At 38.4% G+C, this 22498-nt stretch overlaps 2 protein-coding genes across 2 annotated transcripts in view; one reads left to right on the top strand and one right to left on the bottom strand.

Annotated features, from left to right (window-relative positions):
- AOAH (acyloxyacyl hydrolase) overlaps positions 1-15541 on the top strand; it is a 111482-nt gene extending 95941 nt beyond the window's left edge. Inside the window, 1 exon segment of the mRNA XM_063325499.1 lies at positions 14553-15541. The gene's annotated coding sequence lies outside the window, so the exon portion shown is untranslated.
- Positions 1-19994, bottom strand: part of ANLN (anillin, actin binding protein) — a 28407-nt gene extending 8413 nt beyond the window's left edge. The window contains exons 1-20 of the mRNA XM_063325498.1: positions 19897-19994; positions 15117-15276; positions 14447-14731; positions 13656-14002; positions 12727-12949; positions 11584-11777; positions 11342-11449; positions 10755-10875; positions 9737-9853; positions 8945-9171; positions 8151-8302; positions 7697-7844; positions 6927-7062; positions 6429-6611; positions 5823-5949; positions 4849-4897; positions 4713-4769; positions 3742-3780; positions 3366-3387; positions 1831-1943 (exon numbers count right to left, since the gene is read on the bottom strand). Coding sequence (XP_063181568.1) covers positions 1831-1943; positions 3366-3387; positions 3742-3780; positions 4713-4769; positions 4849-4897; positions 5823-5949; positions 6429-6611; positions 6927-7062; positions 7697-7844; positions 8151-8302; positions 8945-9171; positions 9737-9853; positions 10755-10875; positions 11342-11449; positions 11584-11777; positions 12727-12949; positions 13656-14002; positions 14447-14731; positions 15117-15276; positions 19897-19914 — 2826 coding nt within the window. The 5' untranslated portion in view covers positions 19915-19994. The remainder of the gene's footprint in view (positions 1-1830; positions 1944-3365; positions 3388-3741; positions 3781-4712; positions 4770-4848; positions 4898-5822; positions 5950-6428; positions 6612-6926; positions 7063-7696; positions 7845-8150; positions 8303-8944; positions 9172-9736; positions 9854-10754; positions 10876-11341; positions 11450-11583; positions 11778-12726; positions 12950-13655; positions 14003-14446; positions 14732-15116; positions 15277-19896) is intronic.
- Between the last annotated feature and the right edge of the window lie 2504 nt (positions 19995-22498).

The following is a 22498-nucleotide window of genomic DNA, read 5'->3' on the forward strand; positions in this document are numbered from 1 at the left end:
GTTAGTAAGTCTTCATAAATATTTTCTTAGAGGAATTAAAAAAACACCATCAAAACTGCAAAAAGGCCAGACAGACGTGAGCAACATGCACTAGGAAGCAGTTTCCTATTTTAGATTATGAACTAAAGGATCATAGCAACCTTGTCCTGGAACATATAGCCCAACAGTTCTTTTTCCTCCCCTTCAAAATTTATCTAGGGAAAAAAGAAACATGCTCAATGTGATTAGTATAAAGTTAATGTTTATAAACAAAGGACACAGTTATACATTAGTACATTTTGGCCCTTTCTACACTGAATTTTAACAGTGCATATAAAAGGGAGGAACGAAACAAAAATCCCAATGTGGCAGCAGTTTATTCTGTATTAGAAATGCATGTAAGCAAGTTAAAAAGCAGCTGTTTGGTACAGCCACAGGCCAAGTCAAAACTGAAGCTTCACAGAGGTGCTAATTTAACAAAAAAAGAAAGTTATCCAACAAAAAGGAGAATTCTTATCATAACTGTTGAAATTTGCACCTGGAAACAATTAACTAAGTGATGGTTTCCCTGGAATTCTATTCAAACCTTGTGCTACAGTTTTCTAGTCCAGTCCAGTGTTCCTGTACTAAGAGTAAACCAAAAAGTTCAGACTCAAATTGCTGAATATAATGCAAAAGCTGATTCCCATAACTCCAAGAACAAGGGAGTTCCAATAACCAAGCCATACACAAAATAAGATAGGTACACACAGTTCTGCTTAAGATGAACATTTATGATGAAGAAGCAAAGTTGGTACTTCTGAAGTTCACACGGTCAGTAACAGCAGTGTAATTCCACTGTTCAGTTCTGCAAACTATTCCAGTAAAGGAGTCTGCTTCTATTCTCAAAAAACGGAACTTATAAAAAACAAATTGAGATTATTGCGATATTTTGGTTTTTATCTTGTACATAAACACAACCAATACTTGTTATCTCATCTCAAACTAGAATTGCAATACTACTATCATCCCAATAAAACTTAATTAGCCAAGAAGAAAATTTATTCTTATGCTGCTGTTTGGATAATGCTGTAATTTAGTACTACCATAAGCTGTAGTAACTTTTGAATTAATTTAAGTAAGCTTAGAATAGGTACTGGCATAAACAACTATTAAAATAGGTTTCAGGTACGACATATTACCAGTTTGGAGATTACAGTGAATGTAAGAATGTGTTTTTTAATTTCTAATGGTAAGAGCCAATAAACATATTCCGTTTAGACAAAGAACTAATGGTATCAAACTCAATAGCAGTGCTCTTTCAAAAAATAGTTTTCTTCTACAAATTTAACTGGGATATGAAAAGAAACTCATACTCCTAACTATATTCAAACAGCAATTTTTAAGTCAATTAAATACAGAAAATTTAAAATACTTCATTGTCATTAAAACACACTTAATGTCTTATTTAGTGATAACTGCAAGACTAAGGGCAACAAAGAATATGAAGACCACGTACAGAGATGCCAACTGCATACATTATTTTTTTGTCAGTGAAAACAAATCAGTAAACAAATGCCTTCATTATCTTTGCATAACCATACCTTAGATTGAGCTACAGAAAAGAACGAACATCTGGCATAATATGCTAAGTCTTTTTCTGTTGTATCTCAAAATTACTTTTCAGTCTTATGACATTAAATATGAGTAACAACAATTATACATTTTATATGTAAATGTAAATAACATATGTAAACCTATGTTTCATTCCTGGGATGGTAATTTCACCTGAAAACAGTAAACCCAGACTCATCCTTGTTTTTCTAGTAGTATGCAATTGCCTTTAGATTAGTAACCAGTCATTTCCATTACCTTGTCCAGTGCAAATTTGGCATTTCCTACAGAAGACAGCGATAGCTTGTGGGATCCAACAAGGATAAAATTAGTGGTGCGTACAGCATTGGGGCCACCTGGACTGGCCATGGCTGTGGAGAGAAAAGTTAAAGTCAAGTCATAACACACCACACTATCTTAAAAAGGCTTTATTTGTACTATTGTGTGCATGCCCTTCTCAGTACTCCAGGAGCAGCATTCTTTGCAGTGTAGCCCAGCAGCACATTCAGAAAGGATCTTGGTGCCCACCATTCCTCCTCAGTAGAGCTTTTCTTTCAGAAAGAAGTTTTGAAATATTCACAAAGATGATGACAAAGCATTCTAAGATGTCTCAGGGGGACAGAGAGCACTCTAGGGCACACTACAAAGGACATATGCCCTGCAGTAGGAGCTTGACTTTCAAATCTCTTTACTTTTTCTTAAGTGACAGGCTGCAGTCTTCCAGAATTTGTATGCCTATGCTCCTTTTCGCACTTTTATCAATAGAAATATGCACTATAGCTCTGGCACAGGAATTTGACTAATGGAGGCAGCGTGTAAACATTCCACGGATAGTTCATGAGCTCCTTATTGCTGCAATTTGCACTAAAGCTAGCTCAAGCATCTCATACTGTAGTTAGACAAGTGTATAACACATTTTTATGTTGTTAGAAAAACACTCAGAGATGCTGTTCCTCTCCCCCAAAAGTCAGAAGTATATAAGGGGGACTGGAAGTATATTAGGGGACTGGAACACCTCTCTTATGAAGAAAGGCTGAGGGATTTGTGTCTCTTTGGTCTGGAAAAAAGACGGCTGAGGGGGGATCTTATTAACACTTATAAATACTTAAAGGGTGGGTGTCAGGAGGATGGGGCCAGGCTCTTCTCAGTGGTGCCCGGGGACAGGACAAGAGGTAATGGGCACAAACTTGAGCATAGGAAGTTCCACCTAAACATGAGGAGGAACTTCTTTACTTTGAGGGTGGCAGAGCACTGGAACAGGCTGCCCAGAGAGGTGGTGGAGTCTCTGTCTCTGGAGACATTCAAAACCCGCCTGGATGCGTTCCTGTGCAACCTGCTCTAGGTGACCCTGCTGTGGCAGGGGCGTTGGACTAGATGATCTCCAGAGGTCCCTTCCAACCCTATGATTCTATAAATATGTTAAGAACACTACATACAAGCAATACTTCAGAACCTGTTTGTATTTTTCAATTTTGCTGTATATTACTTTGTTGACATCAGACTCTAGTTTAAAATCTTAAAATTTGTTTGAGTTCATCTTTTCAGGAAAGGAAGGTAAACCACAGGCATTTGATACCAGATACTAATTTTGATTTTGTGAAGAGATCTTCCATTTAATGTAATGGTAACTTGGATATAAACACAGGGACAGTTTCTGGGCTGGCAAACTGAAATAATTCTATGTTTATTACTCCCAAATTATCATCTGTTAAAAGTATTATTTGTTGATATACTGCTTTAGACAGCAAGCGTAGATTATTCATTTTGGCTTAAGATGTTTAGATTTTACTTACCTGGAGTAAGAAGTGTGCTTTTCTAGAGAGAGAGAGAGAAATAAAAGCTTAGTGGAAAAGTAATTTCTGACAATTTCTACAGAAGACTAAACTAGCTTAGAAAGAAACTAGATCTGAAGTACTTTAAGCCAAACAGAAACAACTTGAAAAGAAAGTCCAAATAAGTGTATAGTCACTACATATTTCCAGCATTACATATTTAGAGCTGTCATTTATTTCTTGAGCTAAAGAATTTGGCAGAAAGCTGGATAGTTTATGGAGTTGCAAGTATGGGACACAAAGTGTTTACTATGGGCGCGGCCTTATTCAGTGTGAGAATATGGCCTTTGAAAGTCATCATAACCAGATCTTGTTACAATGTTACATTCATACTTACAGAGGTAATAGATGTTAATAATCTCTTTGGAGTAATAACCTACAAAAGAATATAAGAAGATAAATGCATTTCCTGCTGAATTTGTCCACCACATTGGCATGAAAATTAGAAAGTGAAGTTACTGAAGGCTTGTCTAAATAAATTTTGAATGGATACTAGTTGTAATGAGTAAATCTGCTTTGTCCAAATGTAACATATTTCAGTGGAAGGAATACTACATATCAAAGAAATATTTACTGCAGAAAAGTTTATGTATGCATTAGCTTGGGATGGACAGCATGCATTTGAAAAAAACAAACAATAGACATTTTTCCTTCGTGTAACATGGCTTCCCCCCCCCCCCCCCAAAAAAAAAACAACCCCAAAACAACCAAACCCCAAATAACAAAAAAACACTCCTTCAGGAAGCCACTGGTTTGTTTTGGGTCACAAAGCCTTAATAAAGCACAAACACTTGAAATGTGCACCCTGTCCAAGCTGAAGTGTTTATGTCCAAGGAGTTAATAACAAAGTTTGCTTTAAAAAAAATAAGCATCTAGTGCTTTTACTTAACACTGGGAAGAAAAGTGTTGCAGTTGATCAATAGAACCTTTAAGAAAAATCAAACTGCAGGGTAGGGCATATTGACTAGTGTAGTTTAAGTAAAGTGGAGAATGAGGTCACTAAATCACTATCAGAGGCACCACACATAATAAATAAAAGTTTGCAAAGCATAGCATTTTGCAGAACTAGTAGGACTTCTTGTCTTTCCCCTCTGATAGATTTCAGACTCAACCAAGTGCTGCAGGTCCAATCTACTAATAGCTGCAGGACTCCATTACCCATCTGTCATTGCAGATGTTCCAAGAAAGAACAAGACGACTAAAAGCAAGCAACAGATTGTCTAAGACTATTAGTTCTCCCTGAACACTGCAGTCTTCCTAGTGTACCTTCTGCTGACATAGAAATACTGATTTTGATGTTTCATTTACCTTGGATTTATTTGCCTTTTTCCTTTTATCAGTGCTTGTAACTTCTTTTCTCTGCACCTGTAAGGCAAGAAGGTATTAAGAAAGTATAACACATCATTCTCCCTTACACATCCTCTTAACAGGAACTGATACATACCAAACTGTAAACTTCTATATTTATTTCAAAGTCATTTGACACATCGTGCCTAAAAGGGAGGAAAAAAAAATTAGACTGAAGCAAAAAGTGTTTGGGTTTTGTTGGCTTTTTTTTTTTTTTTAAGTTTCTCTTTAGTTCTCCCCTCCTTACACTCCTTAAAACTGTCCAGGGAGCGGCTAGGTTCTATGCAAGAGAAGCTTAACCACAGTGATGACTAATAGTTAATACCTTATTAGTAGTAAGTCATAGTTTGTCACTGCAGGCCAATAGGACTGTGAGATCCTTTCACATCTACAGCAGTACTTTTCAGTGCAAGCCGCACTGCTGTTTTTAAGACTTGAGCGTCTTACTATTTCAAGATACTTTCTAGAACTCCAAGAAGAAAAGTGGAGGGATGACAAGAGGCAGATAGATCGCATCTACTGTTTCTCAGATTGCACCTTTCAGTCCACTGCTGGCACACATTTCTAGAAACAGAGACTGGGTTTTTTGAGTAAATAGCTTTAAGTGAAAATTCCAGTTGGGTTGCACTTTAAAAAGGGGGTTTGCTTATTTATATTGGAAGAATTTTGCTAACAAACAGCCATTTGAACTCACAACACTTTTAGCTAACATATGAGAATTGAAGATTTAGTTTTAAGAATACTATTTTTTTCAGATACTAAAACCAAATAGCTATCTAAAATGTTAGTTGCTGCAAAAGAGAAAACACACATCAATTCCAATCCATCTATCATTGCAGGTGTTCCAGGAAAGAACAAAAGAAGAAAAAGCAAGACATAAATTAGTTGATGGGTGATAGAATAAGTCTAGATAGCTCTTTTGAGAGAAGTCCATCCCAGCTATTTCTTGAAGCAGGAAATACTCATACCACAAGATCTCACCATATTTGTTTGCAGAATATGCCATTCTTATACGAAGATTTTAAACATCAGAGCTGAAAATGGTTGCAAAACTGTTTCTTTAATACTTACATAGTAAATGTCGTACTGAAAGTAAGAGCATCTCCATTCAGGGAGCTTGCAGTACTTGCTAATGGAGTTGCAACCATGTTTTCTGCTCCAGATCTCAATATTATTACATAGTAGTAATTTGCTGCTTCTGTAAATACATATCAGATGGTTTTATTTGCCAGAGGTGTCCAAGTATCTAAAAACCCTCAAGTACTGCATTGCCATTAAATACATCTGTTTCACACTACTTAAACACTTGGTTACAGTCAAGATTTGCTTATAAACTTACTCTTAAAACAAGCCTTTTTCCTATTGTGTCCACTAGTAAGACTGTTTCCACAGGATTCACATCTGCATTACTGCCTGGGGCCCCTCAGGCCAAACCTACACTACCCAGTGCGTGAGAGGGCAGAGGAAGAACTTTCAGGCAGATACAGCTGTTAATCTTATTTCCTTATACTCTGTCGTTATGCTCTAGGCCTGCCAGCTTAACTATACGTCAGCTTTCTCTACTGCCCGTTCTCATGCTTTTTTCTATCCTATGAAGGACCTGGTTATCCAGGCAACTCATTTTCCTAACTTTTCACATAACGGGAAAAAAAGGAAGCTTTTAGTTGCTAGTTTTACCTGGCTTTTGAACTGTACCACATACAAAGTCTGCTTTTAGAGGTAGACGCATTTCTGAAATGGAGACAGATCCCCTGGATGGCGCAAATTCAGTGGACGTAGAAGCAGCTTTGTTTCTTTTACTATGAGGTCCCTCACTCTTCAGTTTATTCAGTTCTTCCAATAAAGCAGTTCTTTTCTCAGCTGCATAGAGAAATTAGTTATAGTTGTAACAGAGGAAAGAGCAGTACTGAACAATATTTTTTTTGCCATAAGTATACAAAATGTAACAGAATGTTAATCTTCCAGAACAGTAGGAATATTAGGGACAAGAAAGATATCAAACCCATCCTCTTGCCTACAGAAAAGCTGAGACAGAACAGATATTATCCTCTCCTGTATTCCAGATGAACTACAAATAAGCAGCAACAAGGTAGCACAATAAACACATTGCCAGAGTTCATAAATTCTTCACAAAGCGTTCATGACAAAGAATTAAACTTTAGTCTCAAAACCTACTTGCAAGGAGAAGAAGTCTCTCTGCCTCTGCTTCTTCTTGTGACCCTTTTCCGTGTTCCTCATCAAAACAGCAGTTCAGAGCTTGACTGGCTTGATGAATCACTGTCTGCTGCATGTTGATCTCATTATTCAGCTCCTAGAGTAAATAAGTAGTAAAAATAATTAGCAAGAAGAGAGAGATTTAGTGTTACATTCAAACATGGAACTCTTGAGATTAGCGTTTTTTGTCACTATGCTTCAGAAAAATCAGACCATTTAGATAGTAAACTACAAAAATCTTGCAGTTTACAGTTACTTCTGCAAAAGAATATTGTGGCACAACTTTTTTTCCCCTTAGAGGTAATTTAAATATGGTGGGGCATGAATTACTTCAATGTTTGTATGCTCCATATCCAGTCAGCAGGGGAAGCAGCAGTTAACCATAAATTCAGCAGTGTAGGTGAACAAGGCAGCAGTAAAGATCAGAATATTGCCTACTGAAAGTATGTGTTTGTTAATCTTGCCTAATTCAAAGGCAGAAACAAGATATAGATTCCTCTTCTCAAAATGATGGCTTGTTCTCTCCAAGACTTACTCTGTAGCATGATCCTTTTAAGAGATGCATTAGCTGTCCAAATTATGCAGTATCGTGCCCTACCATTAGATATTTGTGCTGAACAACGTAGTTTTGCAGTTCTAAGCAGTATGTTAGTGTTCTGGACATTCACAGGGGAAATTAAGTGCGGAAATAGTAAATTAGAAAAAGGATTTTTAAGAAGTATATTGGATACCTGCATTTTCTTTTTGATATTGACTTGATCAGATGGGCCATTCTTTTTCATTTCTAGTTTGGAAGCAACATCTTCTTTGCGAACAATGATTTGCTTTATTGAAGGACGATCGGTTTCTTTAAATCTTTGAGATCTATACGCATCAACGCTTTTAAAAGAGGAAACTCCATTAAATGTTTCAGATATGTGCCAAGCTTTTTTTTTTAAATATACATACATACATATCAGGTATTGATGTTTTCCAACTTGCCTAAATGGCTTTAAAAAAAAGCATTCTATCAGCTCATTTGAAGCTTAAGCAATATAAAGACTACACAGAGACAATCTTTATTAAAGGCTGAGATCTGGGAAAAACTTTGTAGGTTAGGCAGCGTGCTTCATTAGAGAAGCTTAAAAAGTCAGTGTCTTAATTTGCACACTTACAGACTCAAGTGTGGTTTTCTGTGTTTATTACCTATATAGAAGGTTGCGATCTTCTGACATAGAGCCAATGCTGTCACCAGATTCTGCCCTGGGGACTTTAGTCCTTTGGAACTTTTCAGACTTCAGACTTACATCACTGTTACTGCTACCTTCACCTGTTGACTTACAAGGAGAAACAAAGGCCTGGGGAGGAAAAGGTTATGTTACCTTTTTTATATAAACACATATATATTGATATATATATCAATATATATTGAGAGAGATATATATGAAGGTAATATAACCTTCTTTTATATAAGAGATATCTGTCTGCATTAATCATTATGTGTTTTCTCTCACCTTTACTTGTTTTGCATGTAAACAGTAAATTTGGAGGCAGTTTAATACTACTTAACAGATATTTTATAAATATTTCTTTGGACACGGAGCAAGCCAATTAATTATTTATTTTAAAGACACCAACAGATCATTGAACTCAAGGAGATTTCACCCTTAGTTTCCAATCCATACAGATATAATTACTTCTCTTCAGATTTTCATCAGTAACCACTTCACTGAATGCATGTATACCACTGGAAGTCCAACACAAGTAATAGTTGTATATACTCAAGCTTGATTTAGCAGAAGTAAAACCATATGTTAACCATCCAATATGCTATACTATTTTCAGAGGAAAATAGCTTTACATTTTTTATGCTATAAATGTAATTCGTAACTTTGCTATTTGCCCAGGTATCACAATACAACAAAACATCACTGTTCACAAGCAAATTGTACATCTCTGTGTGATAAAGAATCCCTTCCCCACCTCCAAAGAACTCTCACCTCTGGACCAACAGATTCCACTAGAGGGGTTAACAGAGACATTGATGAAATATTCAGTGATTCTTCCTGCTCATCCTCATCACTTTCACCTTCCAGGCTCATGCTCATTTCTTTCTTCAGCTTTTCTATGTCTGGACCATCCTCTTGAAGAACTTCAAAAATTTCATTTATCACTTTTGAGCTATTCATCTCATCATCCACACTCATTTCGACTTCATATATTTCATCTGAAGGGTGATGTTTTAAAAATATTAGTAGCATCAAGACTAAACTCTTCATTCTCATTAAATGAGCAAAGAGTTATTAACAGATAAGCCAACTATTTTTGCTTTTCAAGTACACTTGATCGAAAAGCACTTATTATAGTCAGGCATACAGAACGCTAAAGTATACTTCCATCCTTATTTTAACATACTATTTCTACATATACTGCATAATCGATACAGAGAAGGAACAAAAAGATGCATTTGTTAAACAAGTGTCAATTTTTTAGTTCAAACAGGTCTGAAATTTAACTGCAAGTCCCATAGTAGAGCAGTCATTTCTGTCCTTTCCCAATAAACTTTTAATATCAGCATTTTAATATTCCTTGAAGACTTGAATGTCAAGAGAGAAGGGCTATGATAAAAGAAGCTTCCCGATTTGTTTTATATAAACCTCATTACAAAACACAAGTGAGTGTCAGCAGATGTATGGTGAATTCATTGTTCAGACTTCAATGACATTAACACTCTGCTGGACAAGTGGCAACAGACAGCTAAGTGCATTAATATACATCTACTCAGTACAAACCTTTTGGTTTCTCAGCAAGTTGCTCAAGTTTTGAAACAGACATTGCTTTTACAGGGCTCTCTGCCTCAGTCATCTTCAGAGGGCTGGGTTTATCAGTCTCTTCACATTTAGGAGCACCTGAGTAGTTTATAAAAAAAGGTTGGTGAAAATTACGTCTAGCCTTTGAATTTATTATTATTTTTTTTAGTTTTTGAATTTTGGAAGTTTGATAATGTATCTGACAATTTACGAAAAGCCCGCTAGGTGAGGTATTCCAATTAGCTTGCTGCCAAAAACAGAGCATTAGAATACATACCCTCTCCAACCTGTACAGCTAGACTTCTATCTTATAATCAGAAAACTGGTAGCACAACAAACAATGCTGAAACCATAATAGAGTGCAGCCATTCAAGAGCAAAAAGGGAAAATTTAGAAAACAAACAAAAAAGCCATCACACCCAAGCCCAACCCAAGCGCGGGCTATCATTCCATTTTTTCTAGAAGCACATTTAATAGCCTGTTTGCCTGTAACATCTATAAGAAATGTTAAGCAAGTTCACTCTTTTTTCAGAGAACTGGAGGCTCTTCCACTCACTAAGTGCCAGAAAGGATGTCACAAGCATCTCAGAGTTCTTTTCAGATCCCCTACTATAAGAATTAATATCATAAGGGGATACAGACAAGGGAAGAGTTCCCTCCCATTAGATTATTGTGGAAATTTGGATACTCAGGTACAGAGTATAGATTAAATCTAGAATTGATCATCCTCATTCACACTCCCTACACTTAACATACATGAAAGTATGAAACATATGTAAACCCACTGAGAAATGAAAAGGCAGCCTTGCCCCTCAAGTAGTATAGCAGTACAGAGTATTATTATTATACAAGAGGATTTTGAGAAATCAATAACCAAATACAAGGTCCGGTTCTACACATCAGTGCTATGTAAGTCAGTGCTACTAGCCTCTTTATCTGCTCATGAATGTCAAGGGCAGTGCTTCAGTATTAGCCACAGGGGAACAGCAAAGATTCTTACCCGAAGACTCCACACTGGGAGACTTTGCCGGCCTGTCACCTGCTGATGTGTCTTCTACTGACCCACAAGCAGTGGCATCTGAACTAGGAAGATGTTTTGGACTAGCCTGAGATTGTCTTTCCTGGGAAAAATAAAAACATGGTACATTCAGGAGGTAATGTTCAAAGTGACTAAAAAAACAAAACTTCCAGAAAGAAACACATTTTAACACCTGCTAGGAAAAAAGAGGTTGCCTATCCAATATCAAGGCGGATCCTATTTATGTAAGAAATTCAGCTAAAGTACTAAATACTAAATTGAGTGTTTGTGTGAGGAGCTTTATTTTTTAAAGTTATAAATATAAACCCCACACACTTATCATCAAAATAAATAAATAAACATATTGGCTCAAGGCAATATCACTTGTTTCCTTAACTGATTCTGCAGGAGGAAAAAATCTTGACAAGCAGTCTTGCACAGCCTGGGCATTCACAAAACATAGGGGTTTTTTTATCTTTTATTTACATTTGCACATCTGTCCTGTGTTCAGAATGTGTTAAAGCAATTCACAGACTATCATCTTTTGATACGTGGAGATAACATATTACCATTTTAGCTTCTGGAAGTTTTCTCTTTGAACTTTCACTTTTCTCCGCACTCCACAGATTTCCCCTATCAAACCGGCCACGAAGGCATGCAAGTTCTCGTTCACGTTCCTAGGCAAATAAAGGGGAACGAAGGAAAAGCTGACAGCTTTAGTGTCAAAACATTTCAAATTCCTCAAGTAGGTGCAGAACACTAAGAATCTTCCCCAAGACTTTAGGCAAGCTATTAATGTAGCAAGTCATACCTGCTTAAGCTGAAGTGCTAAACTGGCAGTAGAGGAATTTTCATTCTGTTTGAGAAGCCTTTCCTGGATTGTCCTTGTATTTGGGGTAACAATGGGTGTTCTGCACCCTGGAGTATTTGTAGCAGGACTCCGTGTACTACGCTCTTGACAGCGCTCCCCAAAACGTTCCAGGAAGGGCTTAATTCCCGATCCCCCTGCAAGAACAATTGATTTACCTTGAAAGAAACTCTCAATAACACAGAAGGAAATCACTGCAGTTTTGCATCCTACTGAAGGTTCTCAATGAAGCAATTAAGCTGCCTCCTTTACAGCTCTTACTCTGTTATACTTTATACAAATTAAACCTGAAGTGCAAATCACCACAGTAACAGGTCACTGAAGATAATAAAGCAGCAAATCAGAGCAAATAAATGTCCTCCTCTAACTAAAGTCCACATGTGATCCACCAGTTATTTAACCTGGTTTGCTTTTTCAACACTTCCTCTACAACCAGCCTCACCTCCATCCTTCATGTAAATGAGCTTTCTAGTGTACATAAGGTGGATACATTGTTTGGCATCCACCCTACTTTATTGAGCTTAGCTTTTATTGTCAGCATATCTAGAGACACACACTTGCTCTACTGGCCATCATTTCAAAGAGCTCAAGCTGTTGGTCCAGGTTTCTGACCCAACAAGCAGTTGAATTTAAAACTGGGCATGATCACTTGTTTTGACATCAATGCTACCACTGAAGAGACACTAATGCAAAGTTAGAGCATCTGCATGGCATTTAGCTTTGATTTCTTCTAAGGTATGCAGACATTTTACCTTATATCAATTGGATACACATAGTATACAACAATTTGAAAGCAACTTTGAGTAGTCTCAATTAACCGATGTTAGCAGGATACATTTTTACATAGAGAGGTTAGATTGATTTTTCTCTGAAGAATTAGTAAAACCACGTCCAAGAAAATACCCTTGCAAATATGTAAGCTGTAGAATTTATGATAATTATCACAGAATCTTCAGGACTTTACTCAACTTACAGCAGGAAATAGGCATCATCTGGTATGTCACCATAAATTCTTAACTGTTATTTTCAACACAGGACACAAGCATAATTTGAATGAACATTTATTGAAGCTGAAAAACAGCTTACCTGGTGTTGTGGGTTTACCCTTAGGTTCAAGTTGCACATGTGTTCCTTTGACAGGCTCTTCTTTGGACTGAACTGGTTGAGGCAAAGTTGATTTTGCTGTTTGTGTACGCTTTTCGGTCTTCGGAGGGCTGCAGGGATTCTCTGTTAGCAGTTGTCGTACTTCAGATTCTTTAGAACAGGGAACAGTGACTCTTGAGGACTGCGTTAAAAAATTGTTTGGCTCCTTAACAAGGGAAAAAAGGAATAACATGAAGATGAGACTGTACCTTCTTATTCTCTCAAAAGGAAAAATAATTAAAGCATTCTGCATGGCATACTATAACATAACACACCTATTCCATCAACATTAGAAAGAGTTGAGAACAAGTGTTACAAGTTTTTGCAATTTTTTTTAATCCAGTATTTCAAATTGTTTCAGCATTTGATTCCAGGTGCTTTTGCCAGCTATCTTAGGTATTTTCCCACATTTCCCTAAACAAGACTGCACATGGCAGATATTATCATTCCATAAATGGCATAAATTGAACAATAGGTATCTGGTGCTACTAATTTCAGCATTCTGATTGATTTTTCATACAGCAATAATATTTACATTTTAAAGTCAATCATCTATATGAAGTTACACAGTGAAACCCAGTAAGAAGCCCTCTTCTGATCATCAAAAGAGGAACAATCAATTACTTTGACATCAACTTTCACAAGACTTAGAAGTACACTCATCCTCAAGTCTCAATAAAATCAATTCTAAGCTGTTTCAGGTCTGTTATTAAAAAAAAAGGGCATGTGAGATTGCAATAAAGCAAAAGTTGTAAGTAGACTAAGATTCTTCACACCAAATCTTTAAATTCAGATTAAACAGTTATGAGTTAACGCTTCCCCCCTCCAATACTCAAAACAATTTTTAATCAGCAACTAAATCAGACACTCACCGCTATCTTTGAGTTTGCTGGTTTATTAATAGAAGCCTCAACAAGCCTTTGAGAACAGGATGCAGCTTCCTGCTTTACACTGCTACTATTGATTCTAGCAGATGCTCCACTTGTAGTGGACAATTTGGATAAACAAGTAGTGCCAGGCTGTTCTTGTGCATTGTTTTGCTTTGCAGATGGATGACTTAGGTCATCTTCCCAGGAACCAATTGTAGCAGCAAGGTTAGCTAAACGGCCTCTTCTCCCAATAGGGGTGTCACTTGTCAGGGCATTAGATGTCTGCTTAGGTGGAGAAACAGGCAAGTCTTTTGACTGGAGGGGAGACAGAGGAACACATTCAGAGGGATCTGGAAAAAAAGAACACACATTTATTTTGCTAAGAAAATATATTGAGATATACTTGCATCTTTTGCATTTTGCTATATATTGAGTTTATTAAGTTAGGTGTTCTTGCCAGCAACAGAACCAAGCTACTAGCTCTGAAGGCATTGAGACTAATCAAGCTAAATTAAAGCTCACTGCAAAGCCAACACATTTTTAACCAAGCAGTTTAGTAGTTTTATGCCACTGTTGTGATGATCAATGCATCACACTAGTAGGGAAAAAAAAATAATTGTATAATATTGAGCTGTAGTCAACAGTTGCATTATTTTAGGCCTTCTACACTGATGTCTAAGATTTCTTTATGAAAACCTTATCATTCACACATACAAAATTATCTTCTGCTAGCAAACATCATCATCAATACAAACACTGCAAAACACTAGTACTGCTTAATGAGTGAAACATACCCTCACTATCCCAGCAGCGTCGCTGCTCTGCCAATTTCTGCATACGTGTTTTGACTGAACAGGCTGCAGGAGTTTCTGACTCTGTGTTTGTTTTTCCTTTCTCAAGAGGCTGAACCAGTGAAGCCCTGTTAGAAGCAGTTACGTGCAACTCTGAAGTCATCTTAGGATAATGATGGTTTGTGGAACTTGACGGAACTGGCTGTACGTTCTCCGAACTGGAAGCTTGAACCTCCATATTGTCAGGGCAGAGCCTCTTTGATGGTGATGGCTTTGTACCAGGTTTCACTGTACAGGTTAGAGTATTCAAGCAAATTAGTATTCAAGCAATCTAAAAATATTTTCAGAGAGAGTACAAAACTGTAATGCAAATAAAGTTATGATTTATTAATACCCTGACAAGCCTACCAAAAAACTGCCCTTCCCAAATTCTACCAAGCACAAGGCACTATCTTTGGCATTATACAATTCTTTTTAAATACCTTACTAATTACTTGGAGCATCTGCTCTCAGGTTAAGTTAAACATTAGCCATATTCAGTCCAGTGGTCAGGTAACTGCACCCATCGCTGTTTAGTTTAAGACAAACACTAAGGGTTTTCACTTGTCCTTAGGAAAAAAGGAGATGGGACTTGTATCAAAAGACAATCTTTATTAAACTTGTTGCAAAATACCTTCTTCGCCAGGAATAGGTGCCTGGTTACAGTTACCAGTTTCTAACAAAGGCTCTCTGACCCTCTTGGTCTGCATTGTGGGTCTCGCTCCCATCTTGGGCCGCTCAGCCATTTTCTTTTGCAGGTTCTCTCGCCTGGCACGGGTTCTTTCAAGGAGTTTCTGAGTAGTGAATAAATTATGGGTTACTATACATTGCAGTAAGTGTGTTAACTAGTAATAGCCTAAGTTAAAAATGTTTGAATTGTATATAACATATACGAAGATGCACAATACCAGAAATCTGTAGTGACAATGCAGCTCTCGGATGTTGCTAATTGATCTACTGTAATGCAACTCGATAGAAATATTTAAAGGCTGGTTTTCTGACAGGCTATCCCCTCCTGACAGCCAAACAAATAAAACATATTTTCTACACTGCCAACTACATGTTGTCAACCTCCTTTTTCTCACTGTGATAGCCCCTGATCTCCACACTTTGATTTCACCATTGCAATACCCACAACTTCTCCCATTTTCAACAAGTAACTATTAGATAAAAGGTAGCTCACACTGTAGCACGTTCCAAGCTACCTTCTTGCTATCTGGATGGTCAGTACATGTTTGCAGATTATCCAAAGTTCTTTGGCCTACCAGACAACAGCTGCAGCATTTTCTCCACAGAGAAAGTGGTTTGGGCCTTTTCATCTAGCCACAAACTTTCATGAAAATTGTAGAAGCAGTTAAGTTTTAGGCACCTACTCTTTTATTAAGAAGAGGTGAAGCTAGCCAGTAGGTTCCAAAGTTACAGTCATTAAATCAACTAATATCTCCCATTAGCTTAGCTTTAACCAGGCTAAAGAGACAAAAGCAATGGCAAAATTAAAAAGAAAAAAGGCTTCTATAAAGCCTGAGATAGTCAAAAATATTTGAAAGTAACAGATCACCACATGACAGTCTTGAACAGTCAAGTCTTGCTAGTTTTTTTTTTTGACATGTTGCTAAAGCATATGTTCAAGTCACCTGATTAACCCTTTAACAAAATAAACAACATTGAAGCGGTTGCCAAATGGTCATAAAAGAAAATCAACAAATTAAATGCATGGCTGTTAATATTAGAAACAAAATGTTGGTGTGACATCTTTTAAATCAAAAGGTGAATTTCTCAGCCACAGGCTTAAATTTTAGGAACAATAGACTAATGTTATAACTAGTTGTCTTAATGAATAGGCTATTTATCACAGTATGTCTGTATACAGAAGAACATATAAAGAGATACCAATTAAGCTACCCAACAACATTCTCTTTCATTCCTTATCTATTGGAAATTTGAGTACTATGATTATATTCCGTACAAAATAGATGTTTTAGTAAGTGTTCCACACTAGTAGAAAGTGTTTCCTTATAGCATCCAAGTTTGAAATAGGTTGGTTTTGTTGTGGGTTTTTATTGTTGGTTTTCTTTTTTAATATTGCATTCATAAATCATCACTCAGTTTGATCACACCTAAAGCATACTTAATTACCCTTTTGATCTAGGTTTTAAGGCACTTTGAGACAAGAAATTGTGTGATTGAACTAATGGCCTTTAAAGGGAAGCATATAAACTGCACTTGTTTGGTGGCACATAAATTATTGTGAGAACTGTGCCAGCCATTATCTGTTGCATAGCAATTAAATACACATTTCACATTTTTAACTGTCTAAGGCTGAAGTCTTAAACAATGTTCCATTGTAGGACAACACAAGACAAATGGAATGTTGATCTCAACAGCTTTTTGTGAAAGCAAAAATCAGCTTCTCTAACTTCCAACTTCCAAAGAAGAGGTAGATTTTGGCGGTGGGGGAAAAGACACATGAAATTCCAGGAGTGCCTTTCAGTGCAAGTTCTATGCTAGTTGTGACCACGTGTCAAGTTTCCTTACTTCGGCTTCCAAAAGGCAGAGCTACAAAGTGCAGGTAATACCCACACAAATAAAGTCTTCAAGGCTATATAAATTAACCGTCCTTCTTGCACAAAGTTGATTATATCTCCCACAACAGTGTTCCTACAGTTCTATTCAAACACAGTCACATTCCTTTCTGTTTTGTTAGTTCAGTAAAATGGAGTTTCAGTCGTTACAAATAGGATGTCACTTCCCAAGAATGCATGCCTCTGTTGTTGAACTCCAGCTCCTATTGGCTTTTTGTATCTCAAGTTTTCCATGCAACTGCTCTAATTCAAACTCTGCTATTACACATGATGAGTAAGCCAGTCACCAGAACTTGAGACTTACTTTTCAAGTTCATCAACAGGGTATTTGCCACAAGTACGATCTCCAAGAGTTCTGATGACAGTGAAAGTTTCAAAGTAGGACATACCAATTTTATTATATCCAGGAATCTAAGAACTACTAAGTCACAGTTAGATGATCATGGTTTGCAATGCAATAGCACCTTTTAAAAAAAAATAAATCAGAAAAGGCCCTCCCACTTTAAATGCTTTTAAAAAAGTATGTTTTAAAGTACATATTTAGCAGCATTAGAGATGATGCTTAGGTCCATATGTGATTACAGGAATTTGTTCCAACTACCCTGTTATACTAGCAGAATGCAACAAAGGGAAAAAATTTATCCATGACATTGAAGGAACATAGGCAAGGAACAAATTTCAGATATGCAAATTTTCCTCTTTGGTCATCCTCCATGCTAGGAAACCATACTTTGCTCTATGAATGTTAGTAAGTACTTTAAAATACAAAATAACCCAGACTATTTCCAATATTCTGTAGTACCAAAGTCTTTTGTGCAAGAAAGGTGAACTATACAATCAGCTATAAACTGAAAGTCACAACCTGTATGTTCATTGCAATCCTAAAAAAGTATTCACTGCACCGTCTCCTCAGTGTGTTCTGTACTAATAATTTGGTTGAGATTTAGAAGCTTATTCATTTTTTCCTTGTAGGATTAATCAAGCCAAACATTAAATTCAGAACTGTCTGATTTGAAAGCATTCCACTGAATCTTATACCAAGATTTATTTGAGCTTAAATTCAGCGAGACCAGGACAATGTTTGTTACCATAAAGTGATCAGCAAATATTGAATTAACAGCATGCTTTGTCCAATTCAGGCTCCAATTACACTGCTTTACATAATCAACACTTACAATGCCTCACCAGGTCCCTGCAAGTAACAGAGCATGGTAGTTTGTAGACAAAGATTAACTGAAAATAGTTAAGATAAGGAAAGGTTACAATTAAAAAAAAAAAAACAACAAACCAACAACAAAACGGAACATAAATACTTCATAGTAGGTGGTAAAAAGCTTCCTTTTCAGAAAACTTATTTGAGGAAATTTATTAAAGTTCAATACTAATACAGGCCAGATCTTTACACAACAATGGAATGTCCTCCACAGCATAAACATTCTTGGTAAGGCAACATTTTAGGCATTCTGCAATACTAGCCAACATTTGAATGAAGTTTACTCTGAGGAGTGGCCTCACAGTTGGTCGCAGCTTTTCAAAGCCAGTTATCTACAAGAAGGGCGTGTTGAGGTTGGAATATCTCCCAGCATGCAAAACCATTTTAAACTTGATTCAGTAGTCTGCACTTAAAGTTTATTTAAGACTAGTTGGATCATGTCACTCACTACCAATTAAGGAAGAAGGGATGTAGATGTTTATACTTAGCAAGCTTTTACATGAGAGTAGGGTAAATCTGCTTTGGCATAACACATTTAGTAAATATGTTCAGATCAATACCTTATGTTCAGCTTTGTAAATCAGATCTGTGCAATCACCTTTTTTGGGCAGTCAATTTATTTAAGTATGTCAGTTTGAGAAACAGGTTGTTTTCAGAGGGAGGAGAGAGTATTTCACCAATGTATTTGATTTGGATTTTTTTTTAAATAAGTTTAGATTTTTGCTTAGATGGGCTGTGGATTGAAGGCCATTTTTACATACACATTTCTCAAAGCATTCACAAGACAGCTGCACAGCTTTACATCTGTCACACATAAAATCAGAATACAGTACAACATCTTTAAGAAATTTCCAACCTTCATAAAGGTTCAAGCCAGTCAATTCCACTCATTCTGTTACAGTTTTGCCTTTGTAAAACTCAAGCAGACACAGGCAAATCCACCCCAACAACTTCCTTTTCTTTTAAAAAAAGAGGAACGAACTGTCCTTGCCAATGAAAGAGACCGATCACAGGCAGCAATAATGTCACATAAAATGCATTTTTAATCAGATGGTCGTTTCTTTGGGCATACTTCATGCTTGGCCTTTAGGTATGGCAGGCACGATGTGTGTCAAAACCACTCCCATTAGGTCTCAGCCGAAAATCTTGTCTGCCAGTCGCACGTGAAAGGCAAACACTAAAGCGCTAGGAAATTCAACCAACTATCAGCCTGGTTTAGAAGAGGTCCTCTCCTTCGCAAACCCTTGCACGAATAACCTCTGTCCTCTCCTGGAAAAGACCTGACACCTCACAGGTAGCTGGGCGACTACGATGTTGGAGGTACGAGCAAAACGAGGGGGCAGAGAGAGCTGGTAAGGAGAGCTGTCTCCCCGTTGCAGAGAAGGAGGCTCTCTACAAGCCCACGAATTCCCAGAATAATGCGACGCGGGGTGCTGACGGGCCTTAGCCAAGACTGGGAGAAACTACTCCGCCACAAGGAGCAGCTCCCCTGCGGCCTCCGACCGGCCCTTACCACCCTCTGTCCCTGCGGCCCCCACCACTAACAAGCCCCGGGCGTGGCCCCCTCCCTTCCACAGCTCACGACTCGGGGAGGGGGCCTACCCACGCCGTGCCCTCACCTCAGTGAACGGGTCCATCGCTACTGCTGCCGCTGCCCGCGCTGCGCCCGCTCCCTCAGACAGAACGGCCGAACCGCCGCCCCAACCGCTCCTCAGATTTGAATTTCAGCGCCCGCCTCAACCGCGCATGCGCGAGGTCGCGCGACCACGTTGACTCCGGGGCGCGCTCCGCCCTCTACCCCGTCCGAGCCGCGGCCGGCACTGATTGACAGGAGAGCTGTCCAATCCGACGGCAACTGGCCCTGCTCGCCCTCCCCTCTGGCGGGCCGCCTGCGCTGTGAGGGAGAGGGCGGGGAGGGAGAAGGGACGCGGCGGGCTGGTACGAGCACCGTCGCCGCTGGGATGGCCGGGCTGGCCCTCCCTTTCCCAGCTCCGGGAGCAGCTCTGGCTTCGGGTGCTGCAGCACCGGGCTCTAGGTCTGACCCCTGCCTGTGGTCGCGCCGCCCAAGGGTTTCCGTGTGTTGTGTGCAGGGAGGACTTTCAGCCATGGCGCCTCTGTCACCCTCACTTTCTCCTCCTCGTCAGTCGCGCCGGGAGCAAACTGTATCTTTTTTTTTAAAGAACACTGAGGCTTTTACTTCCCTTACGTGCCAGTAGAGCAGTACTGCCTGGTTGACTCCACATCATGCAGCAGCTGCTCGGTAGGAGTCGCCCCCCAGTGTTTTTCATTTGAAGCTTCAAATTTTCAGCTGGCATTGACAGGGAAACGTGATTTTAATGTTACTCCGTGGAGAGGATACTAATCCCAGTGCAGTTGTGAAAGTCACAGCCCTTTCTCAATGCTTTTAGATTTCTCTTTGCCTTAACGGCTCGTGGCTTTATCAAACTTCACCCACCAGTTCCTCTGGCTGCCCTCTTCTCCATTTTGCTTGTTGATGTGCAAGTGTTCGTGATGCTGAATTGCCAGAGACCCAGCGGGTGCTCAGATCCAGTCCTTGCTATCCGAGCACCATCTCAAACTCCCCGTAAATGCATTGAATGCAAATACAGCTTGGGTTTTGGGGTTTTTTTTGTGTTTCTGCTGTTCCCTCCAGGAGGTTCCTATAGGCCTGACTGCCCAAACGACTAAGCCTTCTCAAATTTCCAGTCTATCCATACATATTGACACCCCTTTATACATTTTTGCTTGTATGCAAATAGTGTTCATTACCTTGCATGAATGCCCTTCTTCCCGAGTGATGTGCTTCTTGCCTCTTGGAATATTTATAGGCAGCAGTCATTTCTTCTTCCAACCTTTGCTTTGCCTTGCTAAACAAACCACACTCCTCTAGTCATCCCTCATTACAAAATCTTTCCGATGCCTTATTTGCAAACAGCATGGCATCAGCGTGCAGCAGAATCTACAAAATACAATATCAAATAAGCCTTTTCTAAAGAAACCTTCAAGATTGGACACCCTGGCCAACAAATATCTCTGCACTGTTCTCAAATAAATGCGGGTTGGAGCAGCCCCTGGTGCAGCGTCAGAATTTGCCACGCACCAGGGTGAAAAATGGGACTTAGCAGATGAGAATCATCACTCATAAGCTATGAACCAGCCTGTACAGTGATAGGAAAGGACAGGCTTTATTTCCTTCAAGAGAAACTAGCTATAGCTATCACTGGGAAGTAACAGAAACATTCCTTTAATGGAGCAGTGGAGAATCAGTGCAGGCAAATACCAGAAGACAAAATAGCTAATATGGTGCTCAAAGACATCAGCAAAAAATTAAAATAGAGAATTTCCTTGAAGTTTTTTCTTTTTTTCTGCTACACCAGAAGAGAAGTCATGCACAATTTGAGCCCTTTCAGTGTAACAGAATTATTGCAATTTAAACATACTTTCTGCTCTACATGTGGATCTGTGAGATTTATACAGTGCAGCTCCAACTGTCGTTGGTGCATTTCCAAACTTAGCGCCATCCATTGCTATCGTCTTTCAAATGATACGGCATTGTGAATGATGCTTAGCCTGGGGGGCAACCAAAATGGTGTTAGCTGCACTGTTAGTGTACATAATAATCTAATCTGCTATTTAATACTAAAAAAGAGGGAAACAGTCATGCTTTATTCTGTAAAATAAATTTATTTTAAAAAATATTTCTATAAAGTATATTCTGAAAAATGAAATTGAGACTCCTAGGAATGTATAACTGCTTAAAATGCAATGTGCGTGCGACAAATGTCCTTTCCTTTTGGTCTCTATAGAGCCAATAATTTTTTCATCATTTTGATCCAGACTCAATGGGGCCCTGCTAGAAATAAATAGAATACTTAGTTTCTCATCTTCTCAAGGGCTTATGTCTGTCTTCCAGGAGAGCAATGGACACTAAATATATCTTATGCTTACATCACTCCAAAGAGCAAAAGAAAGTCAGGAATGGTGCTATAAAATGGCTGCGAGATCTGTTGTCTGCCTAATGGTGGGGGGTATGGCTCATCGCAATGAAATTTCCAGTCAGGGTTATTTTTTTCTTAATAAATTAATAAAGCTATTTGCAATTTATCGAAAAAATCAACTGATGTTTCACAATCTGAAGACATAAAGAAAAAGAGAGGGAAAGAAAGGAATGCCATGTTGAAACCAGTCAAACAATGAGCCAGCTCTGCCCGCTGAACAGTG

The sequence above is a fragment of the Chroicocephalus ridibundus genome, chromosome 2, assembly GCF_963924245.1.
Source record: "Chroicocephalus ridibundus chromosome 2, bChrRid1.1, whole genome shotgun sequence".
NCBI lineage: Eukaryota > Metazoa > Chordata > Aves > Charadriiformes > Laridae > Chroicocephalus > Chroicocephalus ridibundus.